Source organism: Eretmochelys imbricata, chromosome 4, assembly GCF_965152235.1.
Source record: "Eretmochelys imbricata isolate rEreImb1 chromosome 4, rEreImb1.hap1, whole genome shotgun sequence".
Taxonomy (NCBI): Eukaryota; Metazoa; Chordata; order Testudines; family Cheloniidae; genus Eretmochelys; species Eretmochelys imbricata.
Window position 1 is genome coordinate 118,395,504 of NC_135575.1, and position 26,797 is coordinate 118,422,300.

At 41.3% G+C, this 26,797-nt stretch overlaps 1 protein-coding gene across 1 annotated transcript; it reads left to right on the top strand.

Annotated features, from left to right (window-relative positions):
- WDR1 (WD repeat domain 1) lies at nucleotides 1-26,797 on the top strand. Its single transcript, XM_077815848.1, has 15 exons — nucleotides 1-220; nucleotides 613-734; nucleotides 4,963-5,053; nucleotides 9,808-9,955; nucleotides 13,108-13,288; nucleotides 15,287-15,364; nucleotides 16,229-16,309; nucleotides 16,415-16,648; nucleotides 17,548-17,640; nucleotides 18,871-19,022; nucleotides 19,843-19,930; nucleotides 22,050-22,160; nucleotides 22,622-22,795; nucleotides 25,106-25,250; nucleotides 25,866-26,797. Exons 1-15 carry the CDS (start codon nucleotides 205-207, stop codon nucleotides 25,973-25,975), a joined length of 1,824 nt encoding a protein of 607 aa, XP_077671974.1. The 5' UTR covers nucleotides 1-204; the 3' UTR covers nucleotides 25,976-26,797.

Genomic DNA, 26,797 nt, shown 5'->3' on the forward strand with positions numbered 1-26,797 from the left:
TGGGGAGCAGCCGCCGCTCCTCGGCGAGCGCGGAGTTGACTATATATGGTCAAAGCAGGGGAGTAGCGGCGAGCTCGGCGGGCGCTTCCTGCTCTGCAGCTTGGGGCTGGGGCCGGAGCGGGAGCAGAGAGAGGCTGGGCCGCCGCCGCCACCTGGGACCCGAGCGCGTCGCCTGCCTCCGGCCGCGGGAACAAACGGGCCAAGATGCCGTTCGAGAGCAGTAAGTGCGGGGGGCGCCCGGCTGCTTCCCGTGCCCCGCAGGGAGCCGCCTTCGCGTGGCTGCCCGCCCCGGCGGCTGGCTCGGGGAGCGGCGCGCCGGGAGCCGCCTGCTCGGGCTCCGGCCGTGCCTGCGCTGCCGCTGCCGCTGCCCCGGGCGGTGCCTGGGTCCGCGCTAGGCTCGCTCGCCGGGGGGACCCCCCCCCGCCACGTTCGCCCCGCGCCGCTCCAGGGTGGCTCGCCCGGGTTGTGCCGGGTGCGGAGCGTCCCGGGCTCTGGGGGCAGCAACAAGTGGCTGTTCAGCCGCAGACCCTGGGGCGGGTTGCCTTGCTTCTGAAAGACGTTGACTGGTGATGCCCCATATCCTCATCTCTCTGTATTTTCTTCTTTTTGTAGAAAAAGTGTTTGCCAGCCTCCCCCAGGTTGAAAGAGGTGTCTCCAAAATTATTGGAGGGGATCCCAAGGGCAACAACTTTCTGTATACCAATGGAAAATGCGTCGTCATCAGAAACATTGATGTAATGTATTCTACAGTTTTTGTTTGTTTCATGATGTAGTTCTTTCCTCTGAATTTTTTTGTTTTGTTTTTTCCAGCTGCTTTCCCATATTGGCTTGTTTCTGATACTTTGGGATTTCTATTGAGGTCAGATATGTCTGTGATGAAGAAGGGAGGGTGTATGACTCAGTTCTAAAATTGTGGGCAGGGAGGGGACTACAGAAATCTGTAGAAAATCTCTGCAAAATCTGGGTAGTCTCCTCCCCTCATCCCTTTCTGTAGAATTTAGGATGGGATTGGTATTCCATGTTCTTCTTGGGCCTGTTAATATGGTAATTCAAATATATATATTATGGGACCTAGGGATCCATTAAAATAGATTTATTAAGTTAATAAATACCCCCACTTGCTGAGCTAAGCTGTCTTCTTGGAGAAAACACAATCTTACAAATCGAATACAGTGCTGTGTAGCTTACTCCGTTGCATTTGAGAACTCGAAACAGCTCTGAGTTATTGGACTGAAAGTTTATGTAATATCTGCACATTCAAAGCTCTTAGTCTTAATCCTAGGGAACTGCACTACATATGAATGAAATATATAAAACAGGTATGTTCAGTAGGTTGTTTCTTACATGGTGATCAGCAGTGAACAATGTGCCATTTAAATGGTAATAATCAGGCTGCAAAGATTGCATTCTATTGAAATGCGTGCAAAAGGTGACTTGTAGAGCTGTTGTTTTATTCTGTGGGGCTCCAGATTCAATATAGTCTTTTAAAATGGTAAATGTATTTTCACTACTGGAAAATGAGAATCCTCACCCTATTCTCCTTCATTTCCCCTTCTGCTTTAATGTAATGTAAACTTTGTTTCTGGGGGGAAAAACCATTACAGGTGGGACAATTATAGATCCTTGAAATTTTCAGCTTTCCATGACAATATGTGTGTCTCTGACAGTGGTTCTCCAGGATTTCTGCTCCCCCTCCCACTTGTTGGGTATATCCAAATCTCTTATCTAGCTGCCAGTGTGCTGAAAGTGCCTTCCATAACATTGAAAATTAGTATTTGGTTCTATTTTTTTTAAATGTTAAGTTTCTTTTTAAAAAAAAAAACTTCCTTGGGCTCTAGTTTTAATGTTTCAACATAGTTGTGGTCCCACATCTTGGCTAAATGACCACAACAGCAAAAATGTCCCAGTCTTCTTGATACCAAAAGTTTCAGCTAAGAAGGTAAAATAATGTAGCATGACAGATGCACAGAAATGTATCTGAGCCAGTTGATTTAGTCATAACATTAAAACTAATACCTAAATGTTTCTGTATGCTATAAAAGTAAGAGTAAACGGGCAGGCAGGGGGTGAGTCTTCTGGTAATTATCAGCTGACTGCAGCCTGTTACAAAATTTGTTCCAATAGTCAGTTTTAATGTCACAAAAGAATGCATCGTGGTCTTTGGTTCAATTTTATAGTATTATTAAATGGAAATAATCCTCTTCCTGGTAAAGGACTATGCCTGTACTACGTATTGACTTAGTCTCTGAAACACTCCCCATCAAAAATAGGGAAGCCTAAACAAATAACTCTACCCCCATGTCCGCACAAACAAGGGACAGACCCTTGGAGAACACTACATGTGACTCCTGTACAATCGAATAACTCTCCAAGTTCCACCTGGGACTGCTTCATTCTAGCCAATAAACAAGACAGGTCATTCGTGTCTTACAAATCCATTGTCCTGAGTGAAGTACTTGGGAGCTGATGAGGATGGTCTCTTAGCTATGACAAAGAAGTCCAAAACGTGACTCAGTACATTGACGTCTTGGATGTGTTGGAAAAGCACTACTAAGGCAAGGGGGATCAGTGATACTTAGAAGACCTGATATCTCATGAATATTTTACTTCCATATGGGTGCCTCTTCCTGCAAAGTCTGAGGCAGTTTGAGTTCCAAGCTATTCTAAGCAGCTCTGGTATCCGTATAAGGGCCACATTAGCTCAATGAATTCTGGGTTTTTTTGTCTTGTTGAACATGTCCCTGCCTCCTTTTCCTGCTAGCTGGTCCTCTTTGTTTTTTTTGTTTTTGTGGTTTTTTTTTTTGTGGTTTTTGTTTGTGGTTTTTTTTTGTTTGTGGGGGGTTTTTTTGTGGTTTTTTTTTTGTTTGTGGTTTTTTTTGTGTGTTGTGTTGTTGTTTTTTTTGTTTTGTTGGTTTTTTTTGTTGTTTTTGTTTTTTAAAAGAGTTAATGATGGTGTTAGATACTGTACCTGCCCCTGAATTTCGATTCATTCCATTCCTAATTTTTCTGGTCCTTTCATAACTTCTAATTCTAAACAAATGTTTTGCTCTTCCCTGTTGGATGAAAGATGCATGCAAATGAGGGAACTGACTGTAATTGGGTGGAAATAGTGCTATTAAATATACAAAGAAAATAAACTGGAAAAAAAGCTAGTTTGTTTGGCACTCAAGCTTTAACAGCAGTAGGCTTTAAAAAAAAAAAAAAAAAAACCCAAAGCTTAACTGTCTTAAATTCAGTGCCCCTTAAGTCCAGTTTTTATCCACTTAGCTTCAGTGAGCTGTTGTAACTCTGCTATAAAACAGGAGCCACTCATGATGTTGGCAATAGAATGCAGTATACAGAGAGGCTCCTGAACTTATCAGAGATGAAACTACAATAGAGAGGAATAGGAACTTATTTGACCTGTAGGACTGGCATGTTTTGCTTACTTGAATTCAATCACCCAGCAAAATGGAGAGTCGCAGGGAATTGGGTGACTCTTGATAGTGCAATAATTTCTGACTTGCCAGAGCTAGAAGTGCACTCAACCAGTATAAATCTATTCTAGACCAGAAATAGAAAAGCTTACCCTTGCTTGAGTAAGCTACATTACATCTCTGAGAGACTGATATTACTGGCAAGAGCAAGACCTTTTCCTGGTAAAAAGCCTGCAAGCTTTCTAATACAGAGTACCTACTCTGTAACGGTCCAGTTTCTCCTGAGCACATGATCGAATCATACTATATTACTTAGTGATTTTTATGATGCAGTCAAACAAATGTTTGTTTATGAATTACAGCATCAAAACAATTTCACCCACACTTTTTTCCTTTTGACCAAACAACACAAGTCGTTTTGGAGATGAAAGGTGAACTGATTAATTTTTTTGGACTATTGTTCTGCAATTTATTTAGCTGGTATGCTGCACGTGAACAGTCATAACTCTGTGGAATAAATATGTTATGATATGCAATAACAAATATAGACAAGTATCTCTTGTTTTTTGATGGCACTCTCCTTGATATGGTCTGGATGATAGAGCTCCTCAGTCATCAACACACATTCATTCACTGTCTCAGTTTTGTGGTTAAACTTTGAGGCATCTGAGCATGTGTTGAATGACCTAAGTGTCTCTTCTGCTATGGAGTTTGAAGACCTCTCCAAAGAGTAGCATAAAAGCTATAATTGTAATGTCTTGACAGTCAATGATGCGACTGTTTCTGCATCCCAATTTTCCTATTGATCATAGGAAAAACTTTTTCTATATTAGCCCTTCTGTTGAAATCCATTTGGGGAAAGCTGCTTATAAATTAGCTTACCCAAAAGACGGACATTTCAATCCACATTGATTTACTAAGTAATCTCCTGTGCCTGCTGATGCAACTCTTGTAAAATGTCTCTAGTTCTAGCAGTGAAGACTTACAGTATTAATACATCAGACACTACAGGTGCATATATCCTGCTAAGCAAAGGGCTCTCTAATGTTTCTGTTCTAAGGCTTTATAGGCACGTTTTACTGAAGTAACTTTTATACATGCTTAGTACTCTACAAAGTGGAACATTACGTTCTTCTCTCACTTACTCATCTTTCTATGCAGTTCTCTATATTTAAGTGCTTTTATCTTGATTCCTGTTCTGGAGCCCTTTCTCTCTGCGTTCCAGTGCAACTTAGTTTTTATCAGTCAATGAGTTGCCAACCTCCAGTATTGTATACAGGTATTTTGGGAATTACGCTAATGTGTGATTGGCCAGTGGGGATATTACTTATCACAACTGCAGCCATGTTACACCCTGTATTGTTTGTCACACTAAACAGTAAGTTTCCACTGATCAGCAGCATGTTTTACTTTTGTTCTCCCTTCCTCTTTATTATACATGGGATTTAAGTATCTCCAATGTCTCAGCTTTAAAACAGTTTTGATTCTCTTTTGTCTGAAACTCACAATGTCATCTTATAACTTTTTAATTCTGTTTCATCTGTAGAATCCAGCAATTGCTGATATCTATACTGAGCATGCCCATCAAGTTGTGGTTGCCAAGTATGCTCCCAGTGGATTCTACATAGCTTCTGGAGGTAAAGTATCAGAACGCATTCTGGTATGAGCTATGGGACAGGACTGCTAAAATGCTTAGGTAAAACTTAGTGGCGCAGACTTTAGTTATACAGCTTGATCATATTTAACAAAGCTGTAACAAAAATAATTTTTTCCTAATCATATGCCATTAATGTTAAACTTGTCTCCTCATGGAGGAGACAGTGTAGTGTATTTCTTTTTGAAGTGATACTTCTTAGTTTAAATCCAAAATTTATTTTAATATACTCTACTCTAAACTTAATTTTATATCTGTGTACAAGTGTATTACCTTATTATAAATGGTCCTTTTAGCTATAGTGAATGCTTTGTATGTGCATCAGCATTAGGAGTGAACTGTGGACTTTTTAATTTTGGTTTTTGCCCTTTACAAGTTCTCTAAGCTGTAAATATGGTGTCAAATTCTCTGTCTCTAAAATGAAATTCTGCCACTGGTTCTGTGTGGGTGTGTGTGTCTTTCTCTCACTCTTGCACACAAAAAGGTCCTCATTTTCCTTGGTGCTGGCCTGATCTCTCAGCACTGTAAACTGAACTGCAGCTTTCACTGCAGCAACTTAGCAGGGAAAGAATGCTGATTCTCAAACTTTTTGTGTAAAGATTCTATGAAAACTTTGAGAATTTACACTAAGCGAGGCCCTTGCTGCATCATCTGGCTTCCTGGCCGAAACTAAAATTTATTTTTGATACTATTGTATAAACAAGTACACGAATCTACATTAATGCCATGCTCCATTAGAGAATTGATGATTGTCAGATGAAAGGACAAAAATCAATAAAGGAAACTTTAAAGATGGTACGTGTTGGAGAATAAATATTAATAAACCATAAGTACTTTAAAAAGATTTTTAAAAGAAAATTACATAACACTTTCATGGTGGCTGTATTGACAAGTAGGAAACTTCTTAACTTGAATTCAGGCACCTAACTTGTCTTCATATTCATTTTTTAAAGAAGTTCCCAACCCGTTTGGTTGAGAATAAAACCTTCCAAATGTGAACACATGCCAAATTGACTTCTGGAGTCTGCAAGATGACATCTGCTCCAGGCTGGAATCCTGGTTTCAGCTAAGTTCCTGAATAGCCACACAGCACTGCCAAGATCTCATGGGCCAGTTTATTTTAGAACCACTCCATGGCTTTGGATCTAGTCTCAGACCTCCAGGTCCTTCACAGAGGTTCTATCAGCTTTTTCGTTAAAGCTGAGCTGTGGTCAGGGAGGTTCCATGAAGCCAGGTTCCACAGAACATTGGGTGTGCATATTCTTTGTACATACTCTCCGTAAATAGAAGAGTCACTATGGACCTTCTATGAGAGCGCGCTCTTACAGCCATGTTGAGTGGGGGCACAACTCCTGCAATAATGTCAGAGTGGGACCACCTAAATCCTCTCTGCCATTTTGAAAGATAAAATGGAGAATCTTGAATTTGGGGGAAGTTTCAGTGATTCCTTCCCCCCCCCCCGACCTCTCCATGCATATCCCAAGCTTTGCACATATCTTTTGAGCACAGATCAGTAGGGTGCAGCCTTATAAACTAGTCTGTATCAAAGGCAGGGTTTTCCTGGCATGCAGTCCATGTATTTGTCAAACTGATTCCTTTTAAAATATTGTGTGTGGTGTCTCTCTGCCCCAAACCCAGCACTCTTGGGTTTGTTCTATGCTGATACTTCACTTTGCCCAAGTGCCCATCTACTTTATTCTTGTTAATAGGCAGAGCATTAGAAATATAAAATTCCGCTCTGAGGGACTCTGAACAGTAGTGTGTGAGGTCCCCCCTCACTGAGATCAGTGCTGCATTTTTCCTCAATTGTGGTCTGGTTGGAGAAGCTGCTGCTAAGCACAGATCATTATTAACTGAGTCTGTTAGCAGGGGCATCTGAGCCATCATCCATCCTACCACATACTCAAACACTGAGTATCAAAAGTCTTCCCTTAACTTTTTTTTGGGGCATACCCTGTAAGTAACTTGCCACTATACTGAGCACAGATCAAAATTATACATTTAACCCTTAAGTTTGTCACTTTGTCACAAAGCAATTGTGCATTAAGTCTTAAATGTCACTATGAGAAACAACCATGCCTGCATTTTCTCCCTAGATATTGCTGAGCTGAATTACATAACCCGGGGCACAGAGGCCTGCACGCTTCTTATGCTAGTGTTCCCACCAGTGCTAGTATAGCAGTAGAGAAATGATGGGAGGGGCGAGGAGCAATAACAAAATGCTAATGTAGATGTTGTCTTCAAGTGAATACTTCAGTGGGCAGGGTACAGGACTTGGACTTGGGAATAATGGGTTTGAATCCAGGTTCAATAACACACTTCTAGGTGTTCTTCAAAAAAACACTTAATCCACCTCGTGCCTCTTTCCCTATCTGTAAAATAGGGATAACAAATCCCTACCTAGGGTGTTGTGTGGGGCCAGATACTATATTGAAGAGGACCATATAAATATACAGAACTTTAAATACACAAGCCTGAATTCTGCTGGGTGGAATAGATTAACATGCAAACTTTTTCAAACTGCCTTTTTTAAAGGCCTAATACAAATCTATTTTGTGCGTTTTTATATTACAAAAGACTAACGCTGTCTGAATTATAAAATGTTCTACTTGTGATATTCCCCTCTGGTGTTATCTGGACCGGTGATCTGCTAGGTCGCTCCAGTCGTTGACTCTGGGAGCCAGCCTTACCCTGCTCTGCTGTGAGAACCCCACTCCTGGGCTGTTCACTCACAACCTCTGGCATGTAAGCTGCTCCTTGGATTGTGCAACCTAATGACACTAGCCAATATCACCGGTCCCAGACACATCCCTAGGAACCTTAGTCTTGCAGTGCCCAGTTATGTCCGCTGGACATTGCAAGCTTCTGAGAGTTTGTCAGTTTAACAAAGAAATTGATATGTATCAGGCTTGTTATCCCAAGGAGAGTCTCTGACACTTCAGACCAAATGTACTGCTTCAAGTAGAATAAACAAATTTATTAACTATAAAGATCGATTTTTGAGTGACTATAAATCAAAACAAGTCAGATTTGGTCAAATGAAATAAAAACAAAACGCATTCTCAGCTGATCTTATTAGTACAAACTTAGATACTTCTCACCACAGGCTGGCTGGTTGCTCTTCAGCCAGGCTCTCCACTTTGATCAGTGCTTCAGTCATTTGGTGTGTGGTGTCTGTAGATGTAGGCGGGAGAGAGAGAGTATGGCAAATGTCTCTCCCTTTTATCAAAAAAATAAAAATGAGGAGTGTGGCACCTTTAGAGGCCAAACATTTATTTGGGCATAAGCTTTCGTGGGTAAAAAACCCACTTCTTCCATGCATCTGAAGAAATGGATTTTTTACCAACGAAAGCTTATACCCAAATAAATGTATGGTCTTTAAGGTGCCACCAGATTCCTTGCTGTTTCTGTGAATACAGACTAATAAGGCTACCCTTCTGATACTTTCCTTTTTATCATGGCCTTTCTTCCCTCTTGGCATTGCGTATCCCCCACAACCCCCTTCAGAGTCAGGTGAGCATTACCTCATTGCAGTTCCAAATTGACCAAAGGAAGAGGGGCGACTCCCTCGAGAGTCTTAACGTTCTTTTGTTACTGCCTAGGCCAACGTCCTTTGTTCCTGTGAGGCTGAGCTGGGTTTGTCCCATACGTGCCCTAATGAGGTGTTAACTGCCTCTCTGTTCTTGGAAAGTTTTTTTGCCTATGCTTGCTTTAAGCCATGGAGATACATTTTGAGCCTCATAATTATATACATGAAATTATAACCTATAACATTACTGTAACAGTTACTATAACCACCATGCTTAGTGCATCATGAGCCTTCCGAAGACACCCAACATGACAAACTTTACATTGGATACCACACAATCATTTTATAAAGATGAACATGCGGTTGTAGGGTGTTCCCCTGAGATACAGAGCGTCCCAGCTTGTGACTAGCAACACCACAATATTTCCTCTGAATTGAAGCATGTTCCACACCTCTCTAGTATTCTGAAGAGGTGGTAATTGATTCAAGGCAATCGACAATGCATGCTCAGAATATTAGGCATAAATGAGACCTCTGGTCTAAAAAAGATAGACTTGTATTCCTTGCCTGTCATGACATCACTGTTGTTGAATAATGGAAAAACGGGATTGACCGAGCAGGCCAGGGCCCAGGCTCGCCCATCTGCTTGGAAATGTCTGCAACATGGAAGAGTCTGGTTCTAGAATAGGCCACCTCAGCCATCTGCAGACTCTCCAACAACTTGAAATTGTCTTTCCTGGATTGTCCATCATCCTCAACTTCGAGGGATCGCCAGCGATTGTTGAATACACTTATTTGACCTTTGGGTAGCAATCCAGCTTTTAAACTTTATACATGTGCATACAGAACTTAAATGCACGAGTAGGCCAGGTTATTATGTTTGTGGTTGGGAGACTTACAGAGTCATATTTGCACAAATGCCTGACTCTCATACACACAGCAGATTTGTTCCTTCCTCAGACACTCCTGTAATCATCAATTCTGCATGCTGAACTTTGAATATATGATTTTAAATCGCTCCAATTTTTAATGCTTATTGGATTCAGTTTTATTTAGGAATCTTAGTCTGTATAATGGCATATGATGGTAGGTTTTTAGCACTAGCAATCAGTAAGGCTGAAAATTTTTACTGTGACAGATGGCTGAGACATGTGACTATTTGATACTTGCTGGAACAGTAATACTTATGTACTACTGTGTTATGGCAGATGTCTCTGGAAAGCTTAGAATTTGGGATACCACCCAGAAGGAACACCTACTGAAGTATGAATATCAGCCATTTGCAGGAAAAATAAAAGATATTGCCTGGACTGAAGACAGCAAGAGGCTTGCCGCTGTGGGGGAAGGCAGGGAGAAGTGAGTAATTCTCAATCTATTTTAAACTATTGTGTCCTAACAAAACAAAATCAGTGATGGCGAAAGCTCTCAGCTCCTCTAAGAGAAATGTGTGTCGCACTCCTTGTTTAGACTTCTAGATTCGTTGTTTAGTAGCAACATTCTTTACATAGCATTTGACAGCTGCTGAACTGTGTGTAGCTTATTCACTGGGGAAGCACAATGCCATTAAAATAGACCTTTCTAGAGCATACGACCCTCTTTTTTTCTTCCTTAAATGGTAGCAATTCAAGATTAGGGAGACAGGTGGGTGAGATGGTCCAATAAAAGATACTGCCTTCCACGCCATGTCTCGCTAATTCTGGGACCGACATGGTTACGACACTGCATACAATCAATTCAAGATTGCCTGTTCTGTTCGGAGGGTGTGGTGGTTTTTTTGTTTTTTGGGGGAGGAGGGTTGTTAAGCAGGGAGAACCGCAGGGATCTTAAAAACTTTAATGTTTTACAAAATGTGTTGTTGGGGAGAGAGAATCACACTTATATTTGCATCTTCCACATGAGCACAACTAGATTTGGGGGGCAGTTAAGTGCAATAAGAACATAATTCACCACCAACTGCCTCTTGTCTGTCAGGCTAGAAGTGCCTGTTGTATAGCTTCAATCGGGTACATGTGTACACTTGCTAGCACAAAAGGTTGGCAGACCTGTGAAGATGGGGACCAAATCCAGCAAGAGTGGCCTCCAGGCATAGGCCACATACTGTATCTTAAGACTAATTACTGTTCTGTGCAAGTGGTTGGTACAGTAGCACCTCAGTTATGGACACCTTGGGAATGGAGGTTGTTCGTAACTCTGAAAAAGACGTTACGGACTTCAGCCACTGGGGGCGGGAGGGAGGGGTTGCAACTGCAGGATGGGGAGTTCAGGGTTCTAGGCATGGGTGTGGAGAGGTCAGGACTTCTGCCCTGTGGGAGCATCAGAGCAGGGCATTAGACCCAGAGGGAGCGCTGGGGCTCAGGGCTTCAGCCCTGCAGCTCTGTCCCTGGTCTCTGTCCCGTGGGGGGTGCCCCATGGCTCTGCTCCTAGTTTTAGCAGGGAACACATCAGGGGTTTAGCTATGGGGGGAGCGCTGGGGCTGAAGCTGGGAATGGAGCAGTGTGGCTGAAACTACAGTACTCCCCCCTCCCTCTTTCTTTCTTCTCCTCTGAGTCCCAGTGTTCCCGCAGGGCAGAAGCACCAAATCTCTTTTTTTCCCCCTTTCCTCCTCCTCCCCCCATGCCCCAGGGCAGTACAGCATTTGCTGTATTTTTGTTTTTGTCGCTGCTGCTGCCTGATTGGTGTCCGGTTGACTGGTAAATCTGTAACTCTGGAGTTCATATCTTTGAGATTCTACTGTATATTGACTGCTAACTTAGTGCTTTGGGGAGACACCTCCTGCATTAGTTTGTTTGCTAATGTCTCAAGGGTTGGTACTGAAGAAACGTGTATGGTGACTTGCATATCAGCTTTCCTATTTTTGTTTCTTTTAAAATGCCCAGAAGTTAGGAAAACTTAGGAAATAATAGAGCAAAGTTATTAAGGTTTCCTAACGAATCGTATTGCATTTCTAGCAAATCTAGCTTCATTTTAGAAACTTTCTGAAATGATGGTCTAGAGCTTGTTTAACTACATTACTCTGGCAGTGAGTATTTTTTACTGTTTTAAAAACACAAAAGCTGACAAAGGATTTTTCATGTGTTCTGATAAAACTTGTTTTGTTAATGCATTGTGGTTACAGACTTAACTTTTTGTGGTTTTTTTAAATGCCGCTGAAATAGTAACTGCCAATGCTTTGGTATGCTAAGATTTGTCTTCTCGTCACTCAGTAGTTCGTGTCCCTCTCTCCTGCGGTTCACTGAACTGTGTCGCTTAACATTAATAAATAAAACATTACAAGAAGTTATTTTGGAGATCTCTAGGTGTTGTTCAGCATAGGTGAAGTACTAATTACTTCACTAACATCTTGTAGATACCTACAGGACTTTTAAAGCAATAATCAACTGTTCTGTCCTAAATCACGTGGTTAGGGCCCTGCCAAATTCACCATGAAAAACGCATCACAGACCATGAAATCTGGTCTCTTATGCGCTTTTACCCTATACTATACAGATCTCATGGGGGAGACCAACATTTCTCAAATTGGGGGACCTGACCCAAAAGGGAGTTTTAGGGGGGTTGCAAGGTTATATGCCGGGGGGGTGCAGTATTGCCATGCTTACTTCTGCGCTACCTTCAGAGCTGGTCGGCCAGAGAGCAGTGGCTGGGCACCCAACACCTCGCTGGTAGCAGCATAGAAGGAAGGGTGGCAATACCATAGTATGCCACTGTCTGTGCTGTTGCCTTCAGAGCTGGCGGCTGGAGTGCGGTGGCTGCTGACTGAGGGCCCGGCTCTGCAGGCAGCAGCGAAGAAGTAAGGGTGGCTGTACCATACCATGTCCTCCTGTCTTCTGTGCCGCTGCTGGCGGTAGCGTTGCCTTCAGAGTTGGGCAGCTGCTGGCTGGGAGCCCAGCACCCGCAGCAGCGCAGAGGTAAGGGTAGCAGTGCTGCAACCACCCCTACAGTGACTTTGCGTTCTCCCCCCGCCCTTCTTTTTGGGTCAGTACCCCTACAATTACACCATTATGTCTGAAATTTCACAAATAGCTAAAATAATGAAATTTACAATATTTAAAATCCTATGACTGTGAAATAGACCAAAATGGATGGTGAATTTGACCCTACATATGATGGACTTGATGCTGCTTTATATTCCAGCCTTCCATACTATCCATTATCTGTTTTGTAGCAATTATCCACCTGGGACATCAACTTGCTCCTTTCAGTAAGCTTTAAGTAGTTGATCCCTTAAAGTGAGATCCAAGGGATATTTTTAATTTAAAAAGCTTTGTATATTTGCTTCTCTGCTTGGTACATGTGGCAGATGTCATCCTCGTCTGAGTTTTTGGACTCTGTCTCCTAGACAAAGGACTTGAATATCCTTTAGGGAACAATGCTGCACTTGCATGAGATTAACTAGATGACCTAATTTCTATTCTCTGCATGCACTCAATGCAGATTACTGATGCTCAAGGAGTTAGCCTTCATGTAATTTTTATTTTATGGACTATGTGTATTGTGTCGTCTTTAAATAGATTTGGAGCAGTGTTCCTATGGGATACTGGCTCTTCAGTCGGAGAGATCTCTGGACACAACAAGGTGATCAACAGCGTGGATATAAAACAAACAAGGCCCTATCGTATAGTAACTGGCAGTGATGACAATTGTGGTGCTTTCTTTGAGGGACCGCCATTCAAATTCAAGTTTACAATAAGCGTGAGTCAACTTACTTTTCTCCTTCTGCAAATAAGTTCGGTTATGTCTCTGTGTTAAGTTGTATGGATGTATACTAAAAAGTCTTCACAGTTCTCCAGTACACTTAGTTTTTTGTGATACAGCTCATTGCCATAACGAAATCTTGGTTTTAAAATCTATTTAGCATTGAGTAGCTTTTTAAAACCCATGTTTGAAGATAATTGAAGGTCTCGCTCAAGCTCAGAAAAACAAAATAAATGATGGGTTAGAAAGGAAACTCTAAACTAATTCTTCAAAACCGTATAATTTTAAGTTTAGTGTCATCTCAGATCTGTTTCTGTGCTGGCTTTCATTACCCTTTTGTGGGTTTGTAGGAAGTGTAACTGGAAACAAAATTTTCAGTATCCCATCTTGAGGAGCAGTTTGTTTCCTTCATTTAGTGCAATTTCAAAATATTCTACCATGTTTCTTAACAATACTTTCAGCAGTGCTCAGTTTGGGGGCGGGGGGAGCTGTGGCGGGGGAGGGGTTTGGAATCTCCAAATCTCTTTAAGGGATTTGGATTCTCAATTCTAAACAGGAATTTGGCATCCAAATCCCTTGAGGCAGCTTTGAAAATGTTAGCCTAGATCTCAAAAAATTACTACAGGTTATTAAACTTGAAATTACAAATCTAACGTTCATCCTTTGCTATTACTTTCTATCTGGACAATGAAAATAACAAGTCCAGCTTTAATTTCTGGTTTGTGTTGCACTAGTGCAATGTGAAAACTTCCAAATACTGGAATGACTATATCCAAACCATTCATATTATGTCATCCCTTAGGGAGTCTCTTGTCCTTATTACTTGGGGCCTATCTTCTTCTGGGTAGGCCTTGCCACTTGGCGCTGTTGCAGATGAAGGTCCTTACCATACTAGTAGGTCTTCTTGAAAAGTTTAAACCTGGCGATTAATTTTAAGGCAATTGGAAACCTATTGTTTGCATGTGGCTTAAGCTGACTTTAAACCTTAAGTGCTTTTTAGTCCTTTTTCCATTCCAGACTTCGCAAACGAACGGTTTAGAGTGCCACAATGAGTTAAGTGACATCACTGCTGAATATACATTTGAACTTCAGTAGCTACTTTTTATTTTTTGGCTCTCTTGCAGTATGTCTACTGCAAGCGGGGAGGGAAATTCATCAGTGAGTCCGAGAACCGAGGTCAGCTAACGCTGGCTTGTGCTACGGAGCTGAAAACAGCAGTGTAGATATTCCCACTCTGGCTGGAGCCTGGATTCAGACCTGTCAAGGTGGTGGAAGAGTCTCCAAGTCTGAGTGGAAACATCTGCCTTGCTGACCCAGACTCTGAGACTCTCTGCCAGGGTTGTTAGATTTTTTGTAGTGTGAACAATCCTCTTGGAGAACAAATTCCTGAAGGTTTAAATGATCACTAATAGTGGCTAGATTTGTGTATGGGCAACTCAGCCTCAGACCGTTCAGCTTTCAGTAACAGCTTCTTTAGCAAAATCCAAATCAGTGAGTATTATAAGCATTGGGCATAAAATTGATGCATTTTTCTGATTATTATGGGTGGAATTCAGCTCACCTGCAGAAGCCTGATTCCTAAGGCTTTATACATATGAAGTGACCAGATGTGGGGGGGTGGAGACAAAATAGCAATCCTGAATGGGATGGGGGCTGTCGTTCAGCCTTCTTCCCTCCTAACCAAAGCCATGGTGATTACTTCTAATCGGATTTGTATGCTGCATTAAAGCTATTTGAACTGCAGAACCATGGATCCTGTGGTTGCTCTTGACCTATCTCTGTCACCCTCCATGCTTACCTGTGCTAGACGGTGCAGAAGTTTCCACTGTCGGCCTCTTCCTCACAGCCAGTCTGTGGCTTGAGTAGGGCGGAGAGTCTCTTGCTTGAAAATTTCACTGTAAATGAATGGGTCTCATGGGGATCAAGTAACTTATATGAGATGTCTTTAAAAAGCGCTTCTGTTTTTGGCTGGGTGCTAATTGCTGTCTCCTGCAGGACCACAGCCGTTTTGTTAACTGTGTGAGGTTCTCTCCTGATGGGAACAGATTTGCTACATCTAGTGCAGATGGCCAGGTAAAAATGAGCTGCCACCTTGATATCCACGTGTGGGGGAGGGGAATAATTGTGAGTTACACTCTTTGAGGGGGATGGGGTTTTGGGGAGCAGTTCCACAGCCTACATACTGATTCTCTTTACTGTGAGAAAACAGACTTAAGAACTGTCATCCTCCTCCCATGATACTGCTGCAGCAGCAGCTGTTCTACAAAAACCTGATGCTGCTCCTATCAGACTGCACCTGTTTATCTCTCTTCCTGCTGCACCTCCCCAATGCAGGTTACCTATCTGCTGGGGGGATGATACCCCTGCCTACAGCTTTTAGCGGCAAGGCTTTCTTCAGACTCAAAGGAAAATATCCCCAAATTCTCAAATTCACTATGGAAAGGCTTGATCTTGTACCACCACATAGCCGTGCTGGTGCTTCCACTGCTAGACTCCTTGCACTGGCTGAGAAGGTGGGTGCGGTATAAATGGCTAGGTAAGAGCCTACCTCTATACATTTTTATCAGCTTAGGAGGTTGAGAATTACAACAGCACTGTTGCCATGGATAGCTCCCTGCATATGGGCAGATTCCAATGACTAGCAGGGAGCTGCGGCTATCACAGTAGGAGCCATAAGCATAATACTTTCCAATATTTCAGATGTCAGAATTCCTGCATGGAACAGCTTGCTGCTTTTATTTAGAATGCCTGAACATCCTCTGGTACCTTAAATATTTAATATACAAGTATGCATTTGTCTTGAAGACTTAACTTTTATGCCTGCAGCAAAGAGTTAGCTGTATATATAATACATTTTGGAGATTGTATATGTGCAAGCCTTCCTCTAATTGTCTGTCACTTTGTATAATATGATTATGTGATTAATTTTTTTTAAAGATTTTTGTCTATGATGGGAAGACTGGAGAGAAAGTTTGTGCTCTGGGTGGAAATAAGGCTCATGATGGAGGCATTTATGCTGTAAGTATTTTTTTTGTGTTTCATAACTGCAGCACAATAAATATCTTATACTGTTGTTGCTGGAAAGTGCACTCGGTATACTAAGGCAGGTACTTGTTTTTACAGATTAGCTGGAGCCCTGATAGCAGTCACTTGCTTTCTGCTTCTGGAGACAAAACTGCTAAAATCTGGGATGTTGGTGCTAACTCTCTTGTCAGTACGTTTAACATGGGATCAGATGTTCTGGATCAGCAGTTGGGTTGCTTGTGGCAGAAGGACCACTTACTGAGCCTCTCCCTCTCTGGTTACATTAACTATTTGGATAAGAATAACCCAGATAAGCCTCTACGTGTCATAAAGGTATGGTGACCTTGATCACACTGCAGCAGACACCTTCTGCTGCACATAGTTTGGTTTTAGCAATAATCTGTTTGGGAATAGTAACTGTTCCATTAAAATGTGGCTGTAAAGAATCTCTTTGAACCGTCAAGCTTGGATATTGCTGAGCGTATCACTGACTAACACCTGAGTCATAACAGTCAAATATAGTAGTTATACTTTGTGCAAATGTGTAGGTGAGTAATGGTCTTAATTATGCTAATAAAATAGCTTACTTCCACACTAGTTTTTAAACATGCTTAAAATTACACTAAAAGGATCCTGAGTTAGAATACCACCCATGGGCATCTTATTTCATTGTCCTGCAAGTGCTAACTGTTATGAACCATATCTCCATGTTCATTATGTCATCAAGCTCTAATATTAGGAATTATTTGGCAGGGTGACAAAGCAATCCCATGGGAGCTTACATTTTACATGAACTAGAAACCTGTGTCCTAGATTTCTTTTTTTTTAACTATTGTTGCTGTAGTTCTGGCAACCAGTACGTGTAGGTGACCATATTTGACCATCTTGTAAACACTGAACTTGCTTATGATGGAACATAACACATATGCGTGGAAAGGGTCCTAAAGAGATCTCTGTCCAAAAATAAGTGTATACCTATTCATATTACAGAATATTTAATTCTTCAGAATTTGTATGAAAATGTCAGTACTGTAACACTTTTTTTAATGTATTGATTCCTTGAAACAGACCTAGACAGCTAGTCATTTGAACTTTGAGATTGAACAAAGACCAAAACCAAGATGTGATGTTACTTTCTAAATCTTACCGGTTACACTTTGTGAATAGATTGCTTTTCTTTTTAGTTTGAATAACTGAGAAATGAATTGCCCACTAATTATATTCTCTCACAGGGTCATAGTAAATCAGTTCAGTGTCTGACCGTGCATAAAAATGGTGGAAAATCCTATATTTACTCTGGAAGTCACGATGGACACATTAATATCCTTTCTGGTGATCAAATGGTGGTGTTATAGTCCCACTTCTCTTTAAGATGGGTATGCTACTTTCTAGGAACTTTTTAAATCACTTTACTGAAGACAAGATAACTTCCTCTGACATTCCTGAATAAAATTGTATTGCTGAACCAAATTCCTGCTAACTTGTACTATACATGGCACTTACCTGTAATCTTTACCATTCTCTTAATAACTTGCTTTCCTGATACCACAGTAGTCTTACCTGAATCCCTATTAACATTAATAAGAACAGCCATACTGAGTCAGACCAAAGGTCCATCCAGCTCAGTATCCTGTCTTCAATAGTGGCCAATGCCAGGTGCTTCAGAGGGAATGAACAGAAGAGGTAATCCAGTCATCCCTAAACTGAAAGGATTATGAACTCCTTGTTGCTCTGCCTCTGGGCTTATATACTAATAAGCATAGCTTTCTGCATTGTTCTCAGAGCTGCAAGTTTCTCACCACCTTATCAGGGCCTTAATTTTTATCCTCATGGGTGGGTGACAGTCTTACCTTTACTGTTCCTTATCTAGCCAGTGTCTCAAGCATAATCAGGTCCCCAACCCCCAGAGAATTTGCACATTTATTAATTATATAATAATCCCAGTTCCCACTGGTCTGTGGAGCAATAAACATGGAATGCGATCTAGGGTGTGGGTCAGGGTGTGGTTAGTGGGTCAGCCTGCGAGAGTTTTTGGTTTTGTTTTTTGTAGAGCAGAACGCCATTAGCTTTTTCTGTAACAGGCAAATGTGAGTTTATACAATTTTTTTATATATTCCCTTAAACAACATGTGATGTATAATACATTTACGCTCCTTGTGAACATAATGCACACAGTAACTGCATTATCTTTTGGCAAATATATGAAGCAAACTTGAAGGCTTGCTGAGGAAGAAGCCTTCATGGTGATAACACGTCAGATTGACTAGTCCCTTGTGTAAAAACCACTCATTTTACTTTTCCTATCCGTATCCCTCTTGGCAAGTGTTGCTTAGGCATTGAGACCTAACACTAAATGATTTGTTGTTTGCCAATACTTTTTTACTGTTCTAAAACGGTTATTCAAATAATATTTTATTTAGTTCCTTTATGGAATACTTGAGTCAGTGTTCATTTTCATTATCTGGAATTGGGAGTTGGAACTCCTAGTTTTTCTGCAAGCCTTTTCCCCCCCCCACTCCTAAGAAAAACTTTCTTAATTCTACTTTGCACATTACTGGGATTCTGAAACTGGGGAGAATGATGACTTTTCTGGAAAAGGACATACAAACCAGGTTTCTAGAATGGCTGTGGATGAATTGGATCAGCTGGTCAGTTGCAGTATGGATGACACTGTGCGTTATACTAGCCTAACCAAGAGAGACTACAGGTTAGTGAGGCTACCATATTTGGTCATGTTTGAATGTATTGGGTTGTGTTTTTTGTGTTGCATCAAGAGAATTTCACTGGTACAGTGTGGAATGCTGACTAGCTTAATCATACAACTTGAGAAAACTTTTCAAGTTACCATGAAAATCCTAGAAATGCTTGCAATACCCAGCTTGCTTTATCTGTGAAACAGTAGTCATTTAAATTTTTTCTTCTACCTACATAAGACTAATTTAGTATTTTCTGATTTTATTTTTATTTTTTAGGCAGCCAGATATATCTGTCTTGTATTGCATGACTTTTGTAGGGTTTTGTCTTCACTAGATAGGATATAGATATATCAGAGAGAGAGCGTGCTTCAGCTCTTAGTGTACTATATAAAGCCACGTATCAGAGGAAAACAAGCTCTAAGATTCTTTTTGGAAACCATTCTTTCCCCTGTGGTTACGCCAATCCTGCCTCCTCAGGAGATGAGTCCTTTTAGGATTACCCAGTCTATCTCTATCTCTCTGAAGTTAAATTAAGATGAATTAAGGTCACTTTTTAATTCTGAATCGGAGTATCCCCATGAGAATTTAATGTGGGTAAAGTAATACACTTTAAAAATTTTAAAACAGGTTAATTTTCTCAAGTGTCCCCATGTAGATAAGCCCTAACTTCTAAGACTGGAATCCAGCTGTAGATCGTGATTGTGAATCTGCATATTGCAGACCTATTTCATCGTAACTTTTCAAGGATCTCTCAATGGCTGACTATTGAATTGAGACTTGTACATGAATAAAATAAAGACACGGAAAAGCAATTTGTATTTTTCTTTTCAGTGGCCAGGATGTTGTAAAAATGGATGTCCAACCAAAATGTTTAGCTGTTGGTCCTGGTGGATATACAGTAGTTATATGCATTGGACAAGTAAGTATCAGGATAATATCTGGGTCTGTCTACACAGCAACTAGACCCCCACAGCTGGCCTGGGCCAGCCAACTAGGGCTTGTGGGGCTCGGGCTGCAGAGCTGTTTCACTGCTGTAAGGACCTCTAAGCCCTGTGAGCCCAAGTCAACTGGTATGGGCCAGCTGCAGGGGTCTGGTTGTGTAGACATGCCTTGTGTAACCTATACAGTATTTAATGTTCTGAGTATGTCATTGGTACACTAAGAAATTTCTAAAACTTATTTCAGTGGGGGATTCTATGTTGGTAGAGGCAGCTGTCAATGTGGATCAGCTGTTAATGTTAGCCCATGGTAGCACTTACATAGCACCTTACTATTTTTAAATTCTGTACAAACATAACTAAATCTAAGAATCTGCTGGTGTAAGACTTGTCTAAATACAGTGTTGGCACTGATTATTTTTTTTAAATCAGTTTCTTGTCTATTTTAAATTGGTGCAGACCTCTAGTGTGGATGCATTACACCAGTATCAAGGTATACCTGCATCCATGCTATGGGGTTGCACCAAACTTTAAAACTGGTAGAAAAGCGAAGTTTGTTAAATCCAGTGCCTGAATTGTATGTAGCCATACGCCTCTAATGAGGTCACTGGATTTAGTGGCCTAAAAAGGCTGAGTCAACATGAAAATCTACCTGAAATTTGAATCCAGTGTTGATTACAGCAGTGTTGGTTTCTTCTTAAATTTGTTTTCCTCCTTTTGGTGGGTGTGTGTGAACACTTTAAATATGGAAGGTAGCTTTTTCTGTTAATGAGCAGGAGCAAATACATATCTAACCTTCTAGCTCATACAGTGATTATACAGATGTAAAACCAAAATCCCAATAGATACTTAACATCTTTAAATAAAATAAAAAAAAAATTGGAAGGGAGATTATTGCTAATATAAGAAACACAAAATCATTAGTCGCTGATAACTATATTGGATATGGTCAGTATAACAGTTTTAGGACCTTGGTCAGTAGTAAAAATATAGAAGCAGGGACTAGTTCTCCTCTTAGTCTCTTGCTTAAACATTTGTTACTTTTGGCAGGCTAGTCCACTTATGCTGTTATATCAATCTTTGGTGTACAGCTTGCTTATCACCTGGCACCATAGATATGGATCTCTTGGCTATTGTTGGAGCACACTCTACGATAGTTGGAGGATTACTCAAGCTCCTCAGCATGATTCAAATGAAGCAGAACCAAAGATCCTTGTTTCTTCAGGAATGTGTCTGTTTAAAACCGCACTTACATTAATGGGTATCAAAGGCCACGGAAGGCTGAGCCTCCCCAAACAGCCTTGCATGGCCCCACGCACACTCAGCCCCCAGACCTCTTCCTGCTTCCTGGTGCTGTGTTGTGGGGGGCTCTTCCCCTGCGGCTGGGACTAATGGAGGGCCAGCCTGTGCTCCGGGGGGCGGCAAGTTGGGGGAGGGAGGGCCTCTGGGCTCTGGCAGGAGGGGCGGGGCCTCCAGCAAAAAGGGTGAGCTGGCCACTTGCTTCCCCAAGCCCAGGGTTCACCAGCCACCCATACTTACTTTCCTTTGCAATGCTTTTGACTAATAAGGATGTTGGTTGAACTTTCATGATCTCAACTGCGTCATCCAAACTACTTGTTTTTAGTTATGGTTTGCCTCTAATGGGAAACTGTAACTGGACAGGAAAATGACCCTTTGCACATGATATTAACAGCCTGTACTTTGTAACTCAGTCATCCCAACAAAAGATAGTAGGCATTGCTTGAAATGCTTGAGTTCTTCATGCCCCTCTTTTGTTGTGACTAAATGAACTTCAGCTAACTTTATGCAAGAGCATGTCCTGACTGCTTGCAGTTAGTAGATTGAAGGCGGTCTGCAGCAGTACCTGCATCCCTGTCAAATGCTCATAGGAGGAAAAAGCTTGGTCGCAAGGTATAGGTGTTTTATACACTTCTAATCTGTATAGATTAGAATGAATCTCAATACTCTTTTGAACCAATGAAGTAATAACTCCTATTGTGGCTGACGAGCAGAGTGCACTAGGATGTATGGCGAGACGCTATAGCCTGTCAAGCATTTTGAACCTAATGGTCTCTATGGTACATTGCTCTACATTTATAGATCATCTTGATGAAGAATAAGAAGAAATGTTTTGCAGTTGATGACCCTGGCTATGAACCAGAAGTGGTGGCCATTCACCCAGGAGGTAGTACCGCTGCAGTGGGAGGCCTGGTAAGGATACACTCTGGTGAACACTGGAACAGTATTCCATGGTTGTGGGGTTTTTAGTAATGCTTGTTCTTTAAACATCACTCAGCTATTGCTGCACCAGGATATCAAAGTTGGCAGTATACGAATATTGTTGCTTTTAATTTAAAGTTGTGCTGTTGGGCTTTTTGTTAAACTGCTATCTTCTGGCCTCCTTCCATTAGATTCTCCCACTTTTGTGGTTAGTATACATTCCCCAACATATTCTCCCTAGTTAGTTATCAAGTAAGCTTTTTCTCAAAACTCTCCGCCCATGTCTTAAAGCAGTAGCATGTTTTTAATTTGATGACATGTGGCCAATATACCCTAAAAATACTGACTGTATCTCTCAAAGGGAGAAATACCTATAATTGCATATGATCCTCTAACTTAATAACCTTTCTGATTTTTGTTGTAAAGCTTTGATTTTCATTATTAACTTGCAGGATGGGAATGTCCATCTATATTCAATCCAAGGAACCTCTCTGAAAATCGATGAGAAGACCTTGCAAGCTAAAGGTCCTGTGACTGACCTGGCATATTCTCACGATGGTGCCTTTCTTGCAGTTTGTGATGCAAACAAAGTTGTCACTGTCTTTAGTGTTGCTGATGGCTATGCGGTAAGAATTGCTGTATCTGACTTATGATTTCCAACAAAAGTATTTATTAGTCCTAAAACTGTGTGTAGAAGTAAAGGCACAGCCAGGTGTGACTTAGTCTGTACTGGGGGTAAAAAGTCAAATGCCACTAATGCCTACTTGTGTGTAATTCTGTAGTATCTCCTGTTGAGATGATTTTCACAACAGCCAGTTTTGAAGTCTCAAACAAAATTATGACCTTGGGTCAGGGGAAGGAAAGAGCAGCATAGGTTGGTTACTAGAAAAAAGATACTAACTTCATCCAAATTAGAGAACAAGAAAAATAGAGAAAACAAGTTCTTTCCAATCAGAGGTGCCTTTTAAAAATCACTTGGCAGGGTGTGACCTGCAAGGGGGAGGGGCAGTCTGATCTGTGGTAGGCTTGCTGCTATTCAACATAAACTATCTAGGGTCTCGCAAGTTCCTTATTTGACCTTCATTGTAGTGTGTCTGTAATGGAAACCTCAATCACAACCAATGCACAGTGACCTTGAACAAGTCTTTCCCTATCCATCAGTGTGCATGTCAGCAAAGATTTCCATAACTTCTGGAAACTGGGTTGGCCTGAGGGAGTAAGTAGTCTGATTAGACTGCAATCTGTGCAGAACTGTAAGATGCACTTTCTAATAAAACTTGTTAGCCACAGTGCTTAACTCTGTGTGAAGGCCATGCACTGAAATGGGTAGAAGAGGAATTGGGGATAATCCATATGCTCTCTTTAAAAAAAGAAAGCAAGGACTGAGAATGAAGCCTTTAAATTAGCTGGACTGAAATTGCACTGAAATGGAATGTCGAGGAGGTGGGGACGGGGGGGCTGTTCCTTCTCCTTCCATGCTATTGTCTTGCACTCTTGCCTCTGAGCAGAACTAAAAAGGTTTCTCTTCTCAAAAGATGAAGTGGGTCAAGGTTACTTTAAAAAAAAAAATAAATAAAAATAATCAGACCAGCTTATATTGGTGGAAAGACGACCGTTCAAGCTTACACAGAACTCTTCTTCACATCTGAGAAAGATGCACAGACCTGGTCTACACTAGAAAATTGTCAGCTTAACTGTGTTACTCAGGGGTGTGAAAAACCCACATCCCCGAGCGACATAATATGAGCTACCCCTGGCCAGCACTAGGCTGACTGAAGAATTCTTCCCTTGACCTAGCTGCTGCCTCTTGGGGAGGTGAATTACCTATACTGACAGGAGAACTCCTCCCACCAGCCTAAGTAGTGGCTACACTGAAGCACTACAGTGGTGTAGCTGTGGTGCTGTACCATCTTAAGTGTAGGCATACCCTGTGTCACAGTTAATTCCTTATCTGTTCCACTTATGTATTTAACCCACATTCAAGAGACCACCTAAGGTGACCATGGGTAGTTAACACCTCTGTTGTTGTAGGACAGAGGGTTAGTGGGTTACAGATAATTGTAATGAGCCATACATCCAGTGTCTGTATTAAACTCTGCTGGACACCAGGGATCAGTCCTAAGTTCCCAGGCTCATCTTTTGGAGGTGTTGTGCAGGTTCCCTTTGAGGACAAGGGCTGCGAGGTCCGATATGGAGTGATCATTTTTGTGAGAAATGCTTGCCATGGTTATGTTTTTTTTTCCCTTTCTATCATTTTTTCTGTCTGAGCTCATTTGAGAGCGTAGTGTCTCTTTTTCACTCACTCAGTTGTTGGGGCACTTAGTGGACTGGATGGAGGTACGCCACATGTGGAGAACCTGTGGATCTAGAAAGTTGTAGAAGTTTTGCATCTGTTGTGGCAGAGGCTGGTGCCACTTTGATTTGGGGTGCTCTGGGCAGTGGGGGGTGTTTGGGAACGATTTCATTCAGGATGTGGTCACCATCAAGTATAGGTTGTTTCTCAAAACACCTACTGTACAGCTGCTTTCAAAGGCTTCAATCAACCCCTTCTGTGCTACAGCTGAGGCTGAGCAGGACATTTTGAGAGTTCTAGGATCTCCAATTTGTTTTTGCTGAAAACTTGAACATCCAGTCCTACCATTTTTGATCCATTTTGGTTTGAATTCTGTTGGCTCCTTTCAGATGTTTATAGAAATAGCATAAAATGGACATTTTAAATGACTCCCATGACAGACTTGTGCAATAACCATGCTTTTCAAATGTAAAAGGCACTTAGCTTAGAATTTTACTGTGTACCTGGGGTATACAGATATATTAACTTTTTCTAGCAACATATTAAAATTTGTTGCCTGTTAATGAGGGACAATGTCACAGGTAAAAGAATAGCTACCTGAAGTCTGTAAAATAACACCATTTTCCCAATAACTCCACAATAGGAACATAACGTCTTCTATGGACACCATGCAAAAATTGTTTGCCTTGCCTGGTCTCCAGACAATGAGCATTTTGCCTCTGGGGGCATGGACATGATGGTTTATGTTTGGACCTTAAGTGACCCAGAGACCAGAGTCAAGATACCAGGTACGTTGTGCACCTCTTCTTTGCTAGAAAGAGGTTTAGTTTTGAGAATTACTCGTCTCTCTCGAAATATGGACAGTGCTTTCTCTGTCAGAACTACACTAGCAATTCTCCTCCTCCTCCTAGATAGGGGTGGAGACATCTAGTCTACCCTCTGTAATGTAATTTTAACCTTCTAACTGTTACGGATCAAGACGGCCACTCACTAAGTGCACTTTGCAGGCAACTGCATTTTACAGTACTTTGTGCACTACAGTTGGAAAAAAAACTAGATAAGTTCATGGAGGATAGATCCATCAATCGCAATTAGCTAGGATGGACAGGGATGGTGTCCCTAGCCTCTGTTTGGCAGAAGCTGGGAATGGGCGACAGGGGATGGATCACTTGGTGATTACCTGTTCTGTTCATTCCCTCTGGGGCACCTGACATTGGCCACTGTCTGAAGACAGGATACTGGGTTAGAGGGACCTTTGGTCTGACCCGGTATGGCCGTTCTTATGTTCTAATTCAAATTTTTTTCAAAATAAAAACATTGTCCTAAGATGACTGTGATAACCTATCAATTCTTAACATTAAATTGTGAGTTTTTAAAAAATTCATCTCCTTCCATCTGTACAGACGCTCATAGACTACATCATGTAAGCAGCTTGGCATGGCTGGATGAACATACCCTGGTAACAACATCCCATGATGCTTCTGTCAAAGAATGGTCTATCTCCTACAAGTGAACAGTCCTACTTGGAAGGACCTCATCAGGGACTAGAACTACTGCAGTGGAACATAGCATTTCTCTTTAAAAGAAAAAAAAAATTCTAATGGCCTATGGGTCTTCTATCATATCCTCATATCTTTACAGGGTGTTCATATCTGTAATTAAATGTACTTTGAAAGCTTTAGCCAGTAACAGTTTGCACATGAAAAGCACTTAAATTATGTCTGGAACTTAACCTTTGTGCTGAACATTCCAGAGGCAACAGCCGAACAAGTTGGCATGAAAAATTTAAACATGATCAGTTATTTTCTACCAGAGTCCTTGTGAGATTGTACAGCATGAGAGAAATACTTCTCATTTTTTCTAATTGCAGAACATTTCTGTACTAATGGTCATAGTAAGAATATTTAGTTGTGATTCAAAACAAATCAAGCTGTGTGCAGCTACTGTATATTATGTTGCTTGTCTGTACTGCACCAAACTGTTGCCTCAGATTTCCTCCTCCACATAATGAAATGGGGTACACACATAATAAACTCTATGTATTTCCTGTCAAAGTTTTGTGGTTATTTTAGGATGGAAATATGGGATTTAATGTACTTACTGTTGTCGGTTTAATGTTTACAAATAACTCTATTGGCATTTTCTCACTCCAGAAACATCGTTGTTACCTTATGAACAACTGAGGAATGTCTGGTCATTTCAGTGTCAGGGGAGAACCTCAGCTTCTGTTGAAAGATAAATTTGTTTCCTTTTGAGAAGAATTAAGTTGATGTAAACAAATTTGCAGTAATTATAACACCTGTTTCAGTACAGGAATTAAACAAAGTGAATCATT

What these genes read in the sequence shown, in the direction of transcription:
- WDR1 (XM_077815848.1), top strand. An exon ending in AGCCTCTACGTGTCATAAAG is followed by an intron (nt 16,649 to 17,547) that starts GTATGGTGACCT and finishes ATTCTCTCACAG; the next exon opens with GGTCATAGTAAATCAGTTCA. An exon ending in GACCAGAGTCAAGATACCAG is followed by an intron (nt 25,251 to 25,865) that starts GTACGTTGTGCA and finishes CCATCTGTACAG; the next exon opens with ACGCTCATAGACTACATCAT.